Raw genomic sequence first — 14,939 nt, 5'->3', positions numbered from 1 at the left:
ATTGGAAACATATAAATGAATAGAGGAACTGTTTTAACAGTTAAAACTGTTACATTGTCTTACTTGTATCAATATTGTTCTTTATCATTAAGTGGAGTGCATCTATTGTCTTATATAACACGGGCGACATCATTATTCACTAAGTAAAACAACGAGGCAAAGCCGAGTTGTTTTAGCCCAAAAATAATGATGTCGCGTGTTATATGAGACAATAGATGCACGACAGCGGCTAAAAACAATACCTTTATTCTCATTCTTAAACACTTCGATTCAAATAAATATATTAATCATAAGTATATCAAATTTTAATCAAATTAAATCCTACATTTTACAAGGAATTACCTAAGGCTTAGAATCGATCAATCCCGTTGTTGCTATGCACTTCTGTTTGGTGCAAATAGCGCGTACGAGTATCGCGTCGACACATACGCGCTAAAGTGTGTGATATCGTGTCATACCACACGGGTAAGAACCAATAAGATTGCAAGAACATTCTCAAGTGTTTAAGAATGTAATGTATACATACCGTATTCCATTTGGAATGGATTCAGCTTTCAATAGAACGTATCTCTTTCTTAAAATAACAAATGATTATTAATACAACTAAACACATTGTACACACCTAATTTCGTTAACTTCCCAGAAAGTTATCTATTGGATTTCGATTTTAAACTTTTAACCATTTTTCCGAACTCAAACAAAGTATGCATTTATTCAAATACTTACGAGCACGTCCTTCGCTATCATGGTCATTAAAGATGGGATGCTCTGTACAAACTCATGGCATTCAGCTTGGTATTCAGTTGGCAAGTAGTCACACAATGGAGCAATAAATTCCACGATTTCATACTATTTTGAAACATAGATGAAACAAAAATATGCTATCATTGTTATTATGCAAAGATACGATATATAATACGTATACTGACTTTCATTACGATTTTATATAAACCTTGTTATGACTGTTCATTCTCTTTGAATTCTCATAATTGCTTAAAAGTAATTTAAAAAAAATGACCAAATCACCAAACACGTGCATTTTATGCTACTTATGAATTTCAATTGATCATAAGTCAAAACCATAGGTCACAGAAGGACCTCCCTCGGGTCCGTGGAGAACGACTGGTAATGTAGATTATATAACATTAAATAAACCCGATATATGAGAGCTATTATAAAAAATAAACAAGCTGGTTTGTAGATTAATTGAGTTTTCGTCAACACACAGTGCTCCAGGAGCGCTATAACTTTGTTACTGGCAGTTAGAGCTTAGTGGTGTCATGGTATTAACCTGTGGAGTGAAGGGGAAGGTGGTTTTAGCTCTAAGTATTTACCCAGAGATGGAACCGAGACTGTGGGACAGTCTAAGATCACAGAGAAATGTTGTGATTGACTTTCTTGGTCCAAACATCTATATTAATCTATTGAAACACTTTAAAAATTTCCATGTACAAATTACATGTTTCTCTACTACATGTGTCTCTTTTTCCACATTGCTGGCGGCAATAAATATCAAACAGTCATAATTGGCGGTCATTTCAAATCATCCCCAAGACAACGAGGTTCAGGAATGACCTCTCATTGTTAATTCTTGGTCATACATACCTATACAAAATACAATGCTTTGTAACCCACCACTTGAACAGGATTTAGCCAAAGCAAACAAAGACTAGAGCTATTGAAGGATTCTATAGAAATAGGTAGAAGCATATTATCATGATTATCCTCTTTAACAATATGATTATTGATTGGTTTAAAAGGTGTTTGACTAGCGCTATCAACATGACCAAAATAAGATACAAGTCGTACCAACTCGAGGTACATATGAATACGACCTTCATGCACATTTTACACTGTTAGACCTGGTTATTTGATTATCTGAAAAAAGAGCTGACTCAGTGAGTCAATGCCCAGCAAACACAAAACGTTTTCGACATCATTCGCAAAAGGTTATAAAAGGTTGTCAGAAAACGTTTAAATGTCGGGTTATATAAAGGGTATATTAAGAGTATAAAACGGTTTTATAACCTTAAAAAACATTTTTTGATAATCTACTGCTCAGCAAACAAAAATGTTTTACAGAAAACGTTTAAATGTCGGGTTATATAAAGAGTATAAAAACGTTTTGATAACATTCCAAAAACATTCGTGAAAACTTGATACAAAACATTCTAAACAAAATGTTATTCTGGGGTTGATAAAATATTTTGCGAAAAATGTTTGCCCAAAATATTTGCAATAACGTTTTAAAAACGTTTTCATGACCTTTATATAACCCGACATTTGAATTTTATTAAAATATTTTGAAAAAAACATTTTAAGAACATTTCTGTGTTTGCTGGGTTCAAATATTTTAACATAATGTTATTTAATATTGACAAAATATTTGGCAAAAACGTTTGCAAAAATAGTTTACAATAACATTTTTTGAAAACATTAACAAATATTGTTGTAGTGTGTTTTCATACAAAACGTTTTAAAACGTTATCATGACCTTTATATAACCCGACATTTTAATGTTATTGAAACGTTTTTACCTAAACCAAAAGCCAAAATATAACTTATTTAAAACGTTTTTAAAACGTTTTTAAAACGTTTTTGTGTTTGCTGGGTGAGCAGACATTAAAATGCATCTTTTACCTTTTATGAAAATTGGCATGTTTTCCCCGATGTAACCATTGTAACTGATCACAAATGCTTCTTCTGATTTAATTTGATTATTTTGTACCTATACGCGACGAGTTGCAAACTCAAAAGCACACATTTCATCAGTACTAAAATGACGTAATCATACAAAAGATTCTCTAAAGACAATATTTTAGCTAAAGCTCAAATTCAATCTTTGCGCGTTAGCTAAAATAATTGTCTTTTAATAGAGAATCTTACAACAAATGACTCAGTTTACCGGATCGCGTCACTGATCTATCTACTTCACGATAGCTCTAACAATTTCGCTATAAAGCTATAGAGATGTGAAAGTTTGGTCTATTATTCTGGCTATAGTACCTGGATATTCTCCGGGATATTCTCAGATATCAAGATGTAGCCCACGGGATATTAAAACCGTTGTCGTTGTCGCTTAGTGTTTCTTCGTGACAATGTGTTATTTAGATTGGACTCAAATCGAGAGTGAAATTGATGAAACCGTGTATTTTCATTCGAAAATTTCCAAGAAATAAAATTTGTATAGCTTTAATAAAATTATGCAATTTTGCGTCGTGTAACAATAGTCAACCTGTGTTGAATCATGTGTTCGATGTTCTGCAGAATGTAAACTTTTACGCGGGGTCAGTGCAATAATGTACCGTACCCCGGGGAAAATAAAATGTTCTTTATTCTGGTGTGCAACAAAAATACGTTATTGGCTGAAATTGATTAACGTTTTGACACTCAAGTAACTCAACTTGCTCAGGAATCATTGCGATTACTGGAAATTAGTAATCTGAAGGGGATCCATATGGACCCCCGGCCACAATAGAAAAGTGACCACTTTTTATAGTGTTAACCCTAAATTTTTACGACCTTTCAATGTGTTTGGTATAAAAGCACATGTTACGAGTCGTACTGACTCAAGTCCATAATCACCTTTTACCAAAATTCACACGAATGCACAACGCAAATACACTGTTTGATTAAGCTAACAAAATCTAAGTCTTTAATTGAAAGTAAGATATGATTGGTACAATATATGACAACAGATGCACATACAAAATAATCAAATATAATTACTCTTTACACTAATCAATACTTAGTCAGCAATCTTCTTCTTGATGGTAACATAGAGTTCTTGCAATGTTCTGGACGGCTGATGCATATATCCTTATTCGCTTGTCCTACGAAAATCAGCGAAGTCCTTTGTACACTTGCATTTATAGATATCCTTGCGTATAAAATCTCCACACAAAATGGTGCTGCTTTCTCCAAATATTTATCTTCTTGTGCTGCTTTCTCCAAACTTAACTCCTTACACCGTTCTCTATCTCCAAAATGGTGATATTTTCACCTTTCACACAAGCAGGACTGCGTTGCAGGTGTCCCCAATTATATTGACAGATGTGTTGTTTCATAAACCAGACTTCAGCAAGTCGACAGAAGAATATAATTTCCTTTCTTGGAAGAGGTACGCCCCCTTTGACGGCAACACTGGCAGGCAGTAGTACGTTGACTACATAATATTTCTGGTTTGCAATTTCCTTTCTTTGAAGGAAATGGACTGTAAGCACATTAGCTTGTCCAATACAACACTCAACTGTGAAGAATTATGTTTACATTTTCTAATTATACCAAGCACCGGGAAATCCACTATTTTAATAACACATAATGTGATCTTGGAAATTCCCAAGCCTTAATTATAACATTAACCTTTCTCATTACATCACTTCACGGGGGTTTCTCCAACATAATGTCACTTTCACTTTACAACCTCAGGGGAATTCCCAACGATCTAAAATTAGAAATGATTCAATTTGTTGTTGCAATTTGATGCAAGAAAGGGGAATCCCTAAAATGTCTCATGAAATAGATTTTAATTGTAAACAAAGACAAATAATCAAATTAAATTACTCAGGGCACATCACACACCTCATATAGATGTGGTGACCTCAATGTTTATCAACAAAGCATGGGACTGGTATATTGATATGCTTGAGTGAACCCCATGCAACCACTACATTGTTCAATAGCCTTATTGTGATGTGGCGGGAGTTTTTAAAAACACGAACCCTGAGCATAATATGATGCGCGCGCATACTGCCAGGCAAAAAACAATGGAAATTGTGATGATGCGTGCGAATACTGCCAGGTATTGACGTCAGAAGTCAAATCATCTATACAACTTGAAGTTAATAAAACGAACTACATATGTATATGTGTCACCTTTAATGCTATTAAAAATGAGACATGTGAGACGTGAGACCGAAAATCTCCCTAATACATTTCCCTCCTACTCTTTCTAGAAGTTAATACCATTTTCTATACCATTATACCTTGATATTGTATTCGTTTTATATTTCATTATTTTTTTTGTTTTGTTTGTCTGGGGTTTTGTAGTTGTCTGAATCAGTTACATGTAAGAAGGTAATAAGTACTTTGTTGTTAGTATGTACATACGACCTTCTTTCATTCACGATGGTGATATATGACTATAAGCTTTGCCGTCGGGAAGATTTATCCTAAACCCCTTCCCTAAAAAGTTCCATTCTCTTTACAGAGACAAATTCCCTATTACTGATAACATACCTGGGTTTCATTATTCCGTAAGATATCTCTTGTTGTAGACATGAAATCCTGACATGTTTCACACAGGTAGTTTGGCCCCAAGATATTCCGGATCACTGCAAAATATGTCAAGAGGAGATAAGATACAGATAAGTGGAGGTGAATATGGCTGGTTTACGATAACTTCATTTTCAAATGAATATGATGCACTTCGCTGGTATAAAGCAAAATGATTTATGCCGGCCCCATGTGACGATCCTGGTAGAGGTACAAAATGCGGAAACAATGGGTGATTGTGGTTGTGACCGGGTGTGCTGATGCTGATGGTGATGATGATGATGAAGATGATGATAATGGTTATGATGATGATGACGTTATTGTGGATGATGATGATGATGGTGGTGATGATAATGGTGATGGTGACGATGGTGGTGGTGGTGATGATGATGGTAGTGATGATGATGATGATGATGATGATGATGAATGGTGGTGGTGGTGATGGGATTAATGATGATAATAATGATGTTATTGTTGTTGATGGTGATGATGATGATGGTGGTGATGGTGATGATAATGGTGATGGTGATGATGAGGGTAATGACGATGGTGATGATGATGGTGATGAGAAATGGAGGTAGAGGTGAAGATGATTATGATGGTTACCATGAATGGTGGTGGATGTGATGGTGATGATGATGGTGATGATATCACCATTTCGAACCACCTTGAGTGCAAATAATTACTTAGTATATCTTAACTTCAATAGATTATCGGAGTTTCACTTTGTCCACAAGGATCAAAAGTGTTTACTATGAAATTGAGTATTATGTTATATATTACTTACGTTCTTGTTGGACCAATCTTGCCCGCTCTAGCATATTTTTGATGACTCTGTCTCTTGCAATGTTTGAATTGAGGTTGTTCATAACCATACCTGGCAGTGTGAGATTCATATCGCATAAAGCGGCTTCATTGCATAACGCTTCTGGGCTCTGGATGAAAGAAGAAGAGTGCAAAAATGCATTAGTGTGCTGAACGGATGCATTTGCCTGAATTTCTTCTTTTGTTTGTTTGCATGCTTGTATGATTTGTAGGTTGACTGCATCTTCTGTTGTTTTTACACTCTTTATAACATACGCAGCATGAAGACTAAATTAGGTAAAAAGTAGTTGTTCTCACAAACCTGCACACAGCGTCAACACCAAGTAAATAATGATATTTGTACAGACCGTAAACGAACCAATAGAAATAGTGAAGCGAATCACGTGACTCTGCAATATACTTCGTCGCTGAGCGATTGGTATTTGACCAATAAGGTAGCCCGCTTTTCCAAACGCAACAAATGGCGTTTTTTATTGGCTAAAAACCAATTGCTATCGCAATTGCCACACGCCTAAGTATGTAAAAGCCATAGTCAGGATAGGAGAACGTATCTTTCTTTAATACAGGCATTTTTCGTAAAATAATTAATTCCAGCTTCCGCATAACATGTTTTTACTAAAAAAGCAAATAGCAAATAAGTTTTTTGCTAAATGTTTGAGAGTCAGACCTTATATACATGTATTACCTGATCCAGGAAGTCTTCGATTACTGCAGGAATGTCATTAATAAAGTAGATGGAACATTGTTCTTGGACTGGACAATACGCACACAGTTGAGAAGTTCTGTTCAGAATTCCGAGGATCTGTAAAATGATCACAACATTTGAAAAAGTGTTTGGTTATTAAAGCCGATTGCACTACAGACTCCCAATATAAATCAGTCACATTTTACCAGCGTAATAGCTGCAAAAAGGGATGGCAATAACTCATGGGCAAAAAATGAGGCTTATTCTCTCATCGATTAAAATTGTGTGGTTGCGATTTCTTTAAGGTCAACGGTTACTTACACGCGTACGCCAGTTATATAAATTCAAAATCACTCTACTGTGGGTAATTTTGTTCAATTGATTCAACTGTCGTACACGTGCCCAGCCGAGTACACGTATAAGTTACCGTTGGCTTAAAAAATCACAATTTAGAGTTTGCAATATGTACGGCAACGCTAACTTCTACGTGTACGCAAATTGAATCAATTGAAAATTATAGGACAAAGAGTCAGCGTCCGTGTATAACTTGGATCTATACTTGGGCTGGAAAATATGTTGTGTGCGATACTTTTCTCACAATATTAGTCATTAGTCAATCAATAGACGTATGGCAAAAACAGTTTTCCTACTTCCAACTGACCGATCGGTTTGCACCATTCGTCACCAAAATGACGCACATTTTTCTCCCACTTATTAAAATTGCCTGTGCAAGTTCTAAAATATCCATATCTATTATTAGTATTACCTCATTAAGATTTTCTCCGATGGCATCCTGACCATCTTCTACTGCAACAACACACCAGTCGCATAGAAATCCTTGTTGCACTGATTCAAATACATTTTGTCTCTGAAATAGAGGATTGCTCCCCATCTGATGTCGCATTGAACTCTGTTGACCATAGCGGTAAGGACGCTGCTGTTTGTTGTGAGGCGCAGAGATCGCTGTAAGTAATAATTTTTTGTGTGTCAATAATGTTTGCCAAATATTTCGACAATACTTAAATAACATTATTTAAAATTATTTAACAGTAAGTGAATTTTTTTAAAATTTAAATGTTATGAAAACGGCTTATACCATTTATATAACACGACATTTAAACATTTTCTGGCAACCTTTTCTAACCTTTTGCAAATAATATTGAACACGTTCTGGCTATCTTGTTATTTTTATTCAGTTTTTCTCTCTCTGTCGTTCAACTTGTAATTCCCGCTGTTTTCCGGATGTGCTCAGCATCCAAGCCACATGTCAAAATACATGGAACTCCACAGGATCTTTCAAATGGAATAGAGCTTTATATTGTCTGCAAAGTATATAATTGGCATACCACTGCTCTTTATGTAAGTTTTCCGGCTTATATTTCGCCAACAATTAAGTTGACATAATATTCATTGCCACAGTCAATAAAACAAAATGTATTGTGATCAATGGCATATGCCAATTAGTATAGTATCAAAAGAACAAGCCAAAGTTTCTTCAAAAGCCACATTCTATAATATATATATATCTGTTTTGAGAAAATATTTTCCATTAAACATGCAAAATGCGTTGATTGAAAGATTATAGAATATTTCGACCTTATACAACATATTTTATTATTAGTGTAATTACAATTCGAAATTCATACTTGGATTCATTCGCGATGTGCCTGTAGCAGAAATGTCAGTCGATATATGCAGTCTTTAATAACACATTTCTGTAAAATCGCCTACAATCCATCGTGGAATCTCACGCCTCCAAAGGGCTATACATACATGTATGTTTTATGACGTTGGAATCTGTTCATTTCCCTTTTAATTAAAGTTGATATGATAAAGAGTTAATAATAAATTACACAGTGCATGTAGTAATCCCGCGTTATAATTATTATGATTCACCCTTTGTTCTTTAACCGATAAGGCGACGAAAAAAAACTAACCCACAAATTTGTGTTTTGTAGATTTTTTAAATTTGTTTGCTAAAATCATGTCAAATCCGCCATTTTTAGAAAATATGTTTGCAACAAAATCAGATTTTTGTTTAAGAACAGGTCCTTTTTGTCACGCCTAACTGGTACATTGGTTCTCTGCCCTATGATGAAGCCCAGGAGATTATGGTTTTAATGAACATGATCAAGTTACCCAAAACATTACACATTTTTTATTTTGAACGTCAGCTCAGTCAAACGGTAAACTACGTTAATTATGTTTGACTATTGAATTGGAAGAAAAAAGTCCACCAGATGAACAAAGTACAGACAAAGATGTCAAAGTACATACCCACAATAAATAAAATAAAGAAATAAAAACAAGATATTTGTAAATAACTCAGAATTCACCAATTACAGCATGAAATACCCCCCTTCCCCCCGATAATAAATATTTAATATATCAGGCCATGCAGATACCACAATGTTCGCACAAATGATAAATGGACTAACTCCATACTAAAATATGCGCGATATGAAATATTTAGAGAAATGTAACTTGAAAACTTACCGGATCCGATAACCAACGCAAATATTGTTGCACCCAACAACATTGTTGCTGTTGCAGCGATTCTGTTTAATAAAATCTTATTTTATCCTCAAGTATTGTGTTCAAATGGTACCTGAACAACTAAAAGATTCCAGATCAAGTTGTTTCCTCGCGTGCGCTACCACCACCAACTTTCTACTATTTTCTTTAATAACATCTGTGTTTATATATGTGGTGTAGACTTTTACAAAATGTTATTAAAGTTTGCCTGAGGCAGACTCTATCGGTAAAGTTCAAGTTGGGAGGTTTTTTTTGGAGTCTAACATAAGTGTAACGGAACACCAGATATTGGTGTAGTTTTGATACGCAATAGTTGATTAATCATGATCATGGTGATAGCACACACAGGCTATGCATAATAGCATATAATAATATGTATATATTATATATTATATATTATATATTATAACTATATAATAATACTGGTTTTCTGTGAGTCCGTCTGTGAGTCGGTGTCACGGTGAGTCTGTCTGTCCGTCCTTATCTTGGAACTGACAAGTCCAATGGCCCTCAAACTTGGTGGGTAGACTGTGCGACTTGGTTTGTATTTTACAAGTTTTTATTTGTTAGTGGGTTATATAGCGCCTTACGAAACACCTCAAGGCGCTTTACAGAGAATATACTAAAATACTTAACTTACAACTTAATACAACTTAAATTATACAACTATATTACAAGACGCGTTTTAAAATACTAGTTAAAAGACATAATGTACAAGGTGTCCCAATAAAAACAGAACCCTCATTGCGCCCTCTTTTTCCCTATTTTTGAAAAGTTGATCAAATATATTTTGGTATGTAAAGAAACCTTAAACCTTAGCTTTAATAAACCAAAACAATTATTTCAATCGGCTCATAATTTTTGAAGATATGCCCTCTTTAAGAAATGTACCCGTTTTTCACTTTGGCTACGTCAAAGATTAAAATGAAACACACGGTTAATGACATGGAAAGATAATAGCATTAGGCTTTGGAACGCATTCTCTATGAGCGATGATCACCAGCTAACCTCCAACACCTTCGCAACCATACTACTGCTGCATTCGCAAGTATACGGCGCACAAACAGGGTATGCAATGCAATTGATGCAATGAGGACCAGGGCTCTAACCTGTATTCGTTAAGGAGGCAACCAGGTAGAGGACAAATCAGCAAAGTAAACTCACTTCAGAAGAACCAAGGACATACCAAACAGCCCTTTTCAGGCTCCTAAAAAGAGACATGACATGTTGTTAATAAAAAGAAAGCAAGAAACAACAAAGTAAGAAAGTAATAAACATAATGAAACAAAAAGGCATAACTAACCAAGAAAAGGTAAATTTAATTGCAAGTATGGCAAGAGAAGTCCCACCCCACATCCATTTTGCCCACAAGTTAATGACACTTAACACAATCCATAGTCCATGTGCCCACCGGCAAAGCCCAATCCCTAAATAAAGTTTGTTATTTTATAAAGTTACCATTGAGCAATGTTTGATATTCATGCATGGTACGCGTATTCCTTTTCAATCTTTGAAGTAGCCACACCTCCTCCGTGGACAGGGTGACAAACGGGTACATTTCTTGAAAAGAGCACATCTTCAAAAGTTATGAGCCGATTGAGATATTTCTTTCGGTTTATTAAAGCTAAGGAATAAAGGTTCCGTTACATACCAACATATATTTGATTAACTTTTCATAAATAGGAGAAAAAGAGGGTGCAGTGAGGGTTCTGTTTTTATTGGGACACCCTGTATGTACAAGAATTTACCCTTAAAAGAGATGAATATTACACATGCAAAAAAATCAAAGAAACCAATTATATAACCATGCAGGGATTCAATGTCGCTCAGTCGGGAGGAAGGAAATTATGGAGGCAAACACGATATGGAGCGCGCACAAAACCAGTGATAAACCGTGACTGAAAGCGAAAAGCACAAAATGCAACCAAAAATACATGAATGAACGACATCGTATCCTCAGCAGAAAAACCAGGTAGATTATAAAATTATACGCAATGCACATGAATAAGTTTTGACAAGATCAAGAACAAGTTCTCAATCGTCTGGCAAGTCAAAGAGGTGTGTCTTTAGCAGCGATTTGAATTTTGCAAGTGAGTCTGTAGCGTGAATGTTTGATGGCAGCTTATTCCACAACTTGGGTGCTGCGGATGTGAAAGCACGGTCTCCATATGTTGCCGTCTTGGTGGTTCTGACAGATGGAGGCTTAAGCTGAAGTCGATGATCTTAATGTCCTCGGAGGCTTAGATATTGTTAACATGTCAGCTATGTATCGCGGTGCCAGTCCATTGAAAGCCTTGAAAGTAAGAAGAAGAATTTTAAACACAATTCTCTTCCAAATGGGCAGCCAGTGCAGCTGCCGGAGAATGAGCTTCAATCGTGCCTTGCGGCTGCATTCTGGGCTCGCTGTAGGCGGTCGATCTCATTTTTTTGGAAGCCCATACAGCAACTGTTGCAGGAGATCTTACAGCACGATGATGACATGGTGATGATTGTCAACAGCTCTCAAAATGTCATTGTTAACTCGGACGAGTGCTCTCTCCGTGCTGTGATACTTACGTTATTAAAGCAGATTGATGACTAGCGTTCAAGTTGTTATTGCTGACATAGTTCTGTATCTAATTGCTAGCTGCGCGTTCAATGGTCTTAGATATCGGGCGATAGTTCTGGAGGATGTCAGGATCAGAGTTCGACTTCTTAATCGGAAGAGTCACAAGAGCACATTTCAGGTTTGATGAAATTACACCTTGGAAGAGCGACACATTAACAATCCTAGTGATAACAGGAAGAAGAGTATCAAGGATTTCAGGCTTTATGAGGACACACGTTGGAGTAGGGTCCAGAGCACACTAAGCAGAATCCATGATGGTATTGTGAATACATTCATTGTCAACTTGATCGAATGAATTAAATCTTGAGTTACCGGAATAATTAATGTCGACTGATATTGGTGGTGGGTCAAGTTGTGCGAGATCCTGGCGGATATTTTCAATCTTAGAGTCAAAGAACTGGTGAAAATCGTCAGTCAGAGAATCCAAAAGGTGATGAGAGGGAAGAGATGTTGTTGGCTTGTCAGAAGACAGCTTTTCTGTAATTCGGAATAACTGCTTTTGGTTACATTCGGCGATCTTCGATTTGTAATAATCATTCTTTCAAGGCCTTGTGATAATTAGCACAATGTTCATTGAAAATCTCTTTATCGATCTGAAGACCTGATTTCACCATCTTCCGTTCTAAGCAACGCTTTTGATTTATTAAATACGGAGGCTATCATTTTACCACGGTGCGTGTGGACACAGTGAAATACGACGCTCAACTTTTGGAGCATGTTTGTTTACCACCTCGCATAGCACAGTGTCGTATCTCTTAACTAAACCCGTAAGATCACCTGTGCAATCATCTTGTTCCCTCAGATCAGAAGAGAGAATGTCATTTCGTAGTTCTGCGAGGTTGATGTCACGGAATTTAAGCGTCTGCCATTATGCAGTCATGTCTACAGCAGAATTCACCACGACCTTTGCAGGACTTAAACCCCATTAAACCAAGATAACTCGCATGAAAACATTGAGACTCAAATAGATTTTATAAATAAAGAATTGAAAGAAATTAGCAATTGGTTCAAAGCAAACAAATTATCAGTAAATGCTAGCAAAACTAATGACATGATATTATGAACGCCCCATATGACAACAGTTAAAGTACAGTCTGATTTAAATATTATTTTAGATGATACAAGTTTGGACAGAGTGAAACAAACCAAATTCCTAGGTATCATAATAGACGAATGCCTCACTTGGAAACATCATGTTGATTGTGTTTCCAAAACACTAGCACGAAATATTGGTGTCATGAACAAATTAAAACATTATGTTCCAGAACGTATTTTACACCCTCTTTATTGTACTCTAGTAATGCCTTACCTCAACTATGGAATACTTATTTGGGGAAGTACCTGTAAAACTTATCTTGATAAACTTGTTAAATTACAAAAGTGGGCAATTAGAACAGTGTCAAATAGTCATTACAGAAGTCATTCAGGACCCTTATTTGCAAAATATAACCTACTAACTGTTAAAGATATGTACTCACTCGAACTGGGCGTATTCATGTATATATATTCTATGAATGATTTGCCTGATTTATTTAATGGTTATTTTACAAAGCGCTCTGACATACACGGCTACCAGACAAGACATGTAAATGATCTCAACTTGACAAATAATAAAAAAGCATTCTCTGATCATTCCATCCGAGCTACTGGACCCACTTTTTGGAACAGTATAAATAAAAAAGCAAAGACTTGCAAATCCGTTAAACTTTTTCGTAATCAGCTTAAACGAAATATGATTTCAGTTTACGAATAACTTTTTTCTTTTATTTTTTTCTGGACACTGTCCGTCTTGTCTTATTGGCCTTGCATGTTAGGTCTCATGTGATTTTGTTCTTGTTATTTTTGCAACGAATTTTGTTTAGGGGTTGGCTTATTCAGGCCTCATTGGCCTTCCGGTCAACTCCTCCATATTGTCTTTTTTGTTTGCTGTTTGTTTTGATGTACAATTTTTTAGATATGTATAATGTATATGGAAATAAATAAATTTGATTGATTGATTGATTGATTGATTGATAAACCTCATTGAAAACAGCTCAACTATGTTAAATCAGGGATGTGTCTCATAGCCCTGGTTAAATCCATAAACATATGTTCCTGATTTACCTGTGCGATATTTCAATGTGCTGTGATGAAATAGGTATTATAATTTCAGTTGGATGCACCATTACAAAGCAAACGCACAGTACAATACTGAGCGTGGCCTTTGTTTCCGAAGTGAGAACAATGGTCTGCTTATTGTTATCCAGCCATGTTGATGGTACAACTCATGTCAAACTTGTCACAGTTATTGTGATCGTATCACACAAGTAAATGAGAAACATGTGATTTTGGACTTAACACGGTTGAGCACAATTTGCCATTGAAATTACACGTCCGACTGTTATGAAATTTGGGAAGACTCTCTTCGGGAAAACAGCTCGACAACCGCTTTCCCGTGACATTTTTTACTTCAAATTGTAGTATGTTAAGGATGAACATTATAATTCACATGTGAGCTTCTATGGCTATTATTGGGTGAAGGGTTTTTCCACCAGCCCACTAACTAGTCCATTGCCTATACCTAAAGTACAGTGAGTGAGCTAGAGGTCAATCATTAATTGGAGCGCTGTGTGTGCACTGAATAGGAAAAACGGACAGTAACTGCATAATGCTTGGACATAAAACGTTAAGATCACATCTGATAGCGAAATGGTCTGATCGGAGACCATGAACAATGAATGGATTGACCACAAGATTTATCAATAATATGAGGATCTCGCTTTGAATGTTAGGTATTAAAATACAACAAATAAATTTCAGTAATCGAAAAATAAAGATTCCACACAAATAAGCATAAAAGCTGGAGCATAAAGTATGTAAATGGATGCCACCAAGGTAATGTTGTGTTATATTAGGGTTCATCATACTTTTCATTTTGTCACAGTTACAACAAGTGAGGGTGCACTTTCGATCACCGTAGTGTCCAGGCCTGGCACTGTCGGGATTTCAATCTCTATCGTTTGCACAGGGCTG

General features: G+C 35.9%; 1 protein-coding gene across 2 annotated transcripts in view; it reads right to left on the bottom strand.

Moving 5' to 3' along the window:
* Positions 1-9,460, bottom strand: part of LOC140158960 (uncharacterized) — a 48,908-nt gene extending 39,448 nt beyond the window's left edge. The window contains exons 1-6 of one of the 2 annotated variants that reach the window (XM_072182257.1): positions 9,281-9,460; positions 7,551-7,747; positions 6,785-6,901; positions 6,062-6,209; positions 5,239-5,333; positions 727-849 (exon numbers count right to left, since the gene is read on the bottom strand). In XM_072182257.1, the coding sequence (XP_072038358.1) occupies positions 727-849; positions 5,239-5,333; positions 6,062-6,209; positions 6,785-6,901; positions 7,551-7,747; positions 9,281-9,323 (723 nt within the window). In that variant the 5' untranslated portion in view covers positions 9,324-9,460. The remainder of the gene's footprint in view (positions 1-726; positions 850-5,238; positions 5,334-6,061; positions 6,210-6,784; positions 6,902-7,550; positions 7,748-9,280) is intronic. The other variant, XM_072182256.1, reaches the window with a different exon arrangement.
* Between the last annotated feature and the right edge of the window lie 5,479 nt (positions 9,461-14,939).

Source organism: Amphiura filiformis, chromosome 8 (assembly GCF_039555335.1).
Source record: "Amphiura filiformis chromosome 8, Afil_fr2py, whole genome shotgun sequence".
Lineage (NCBI taxonomy): Eukaryota > Metazoa > Echinodermata > Ophiuroidea > Amphilepidida > Amphiuridae > Amphiura > Amphiura filiformis.
This window is presented reverse-complemented; position numbering and strand designations above follow the sequence as displayed.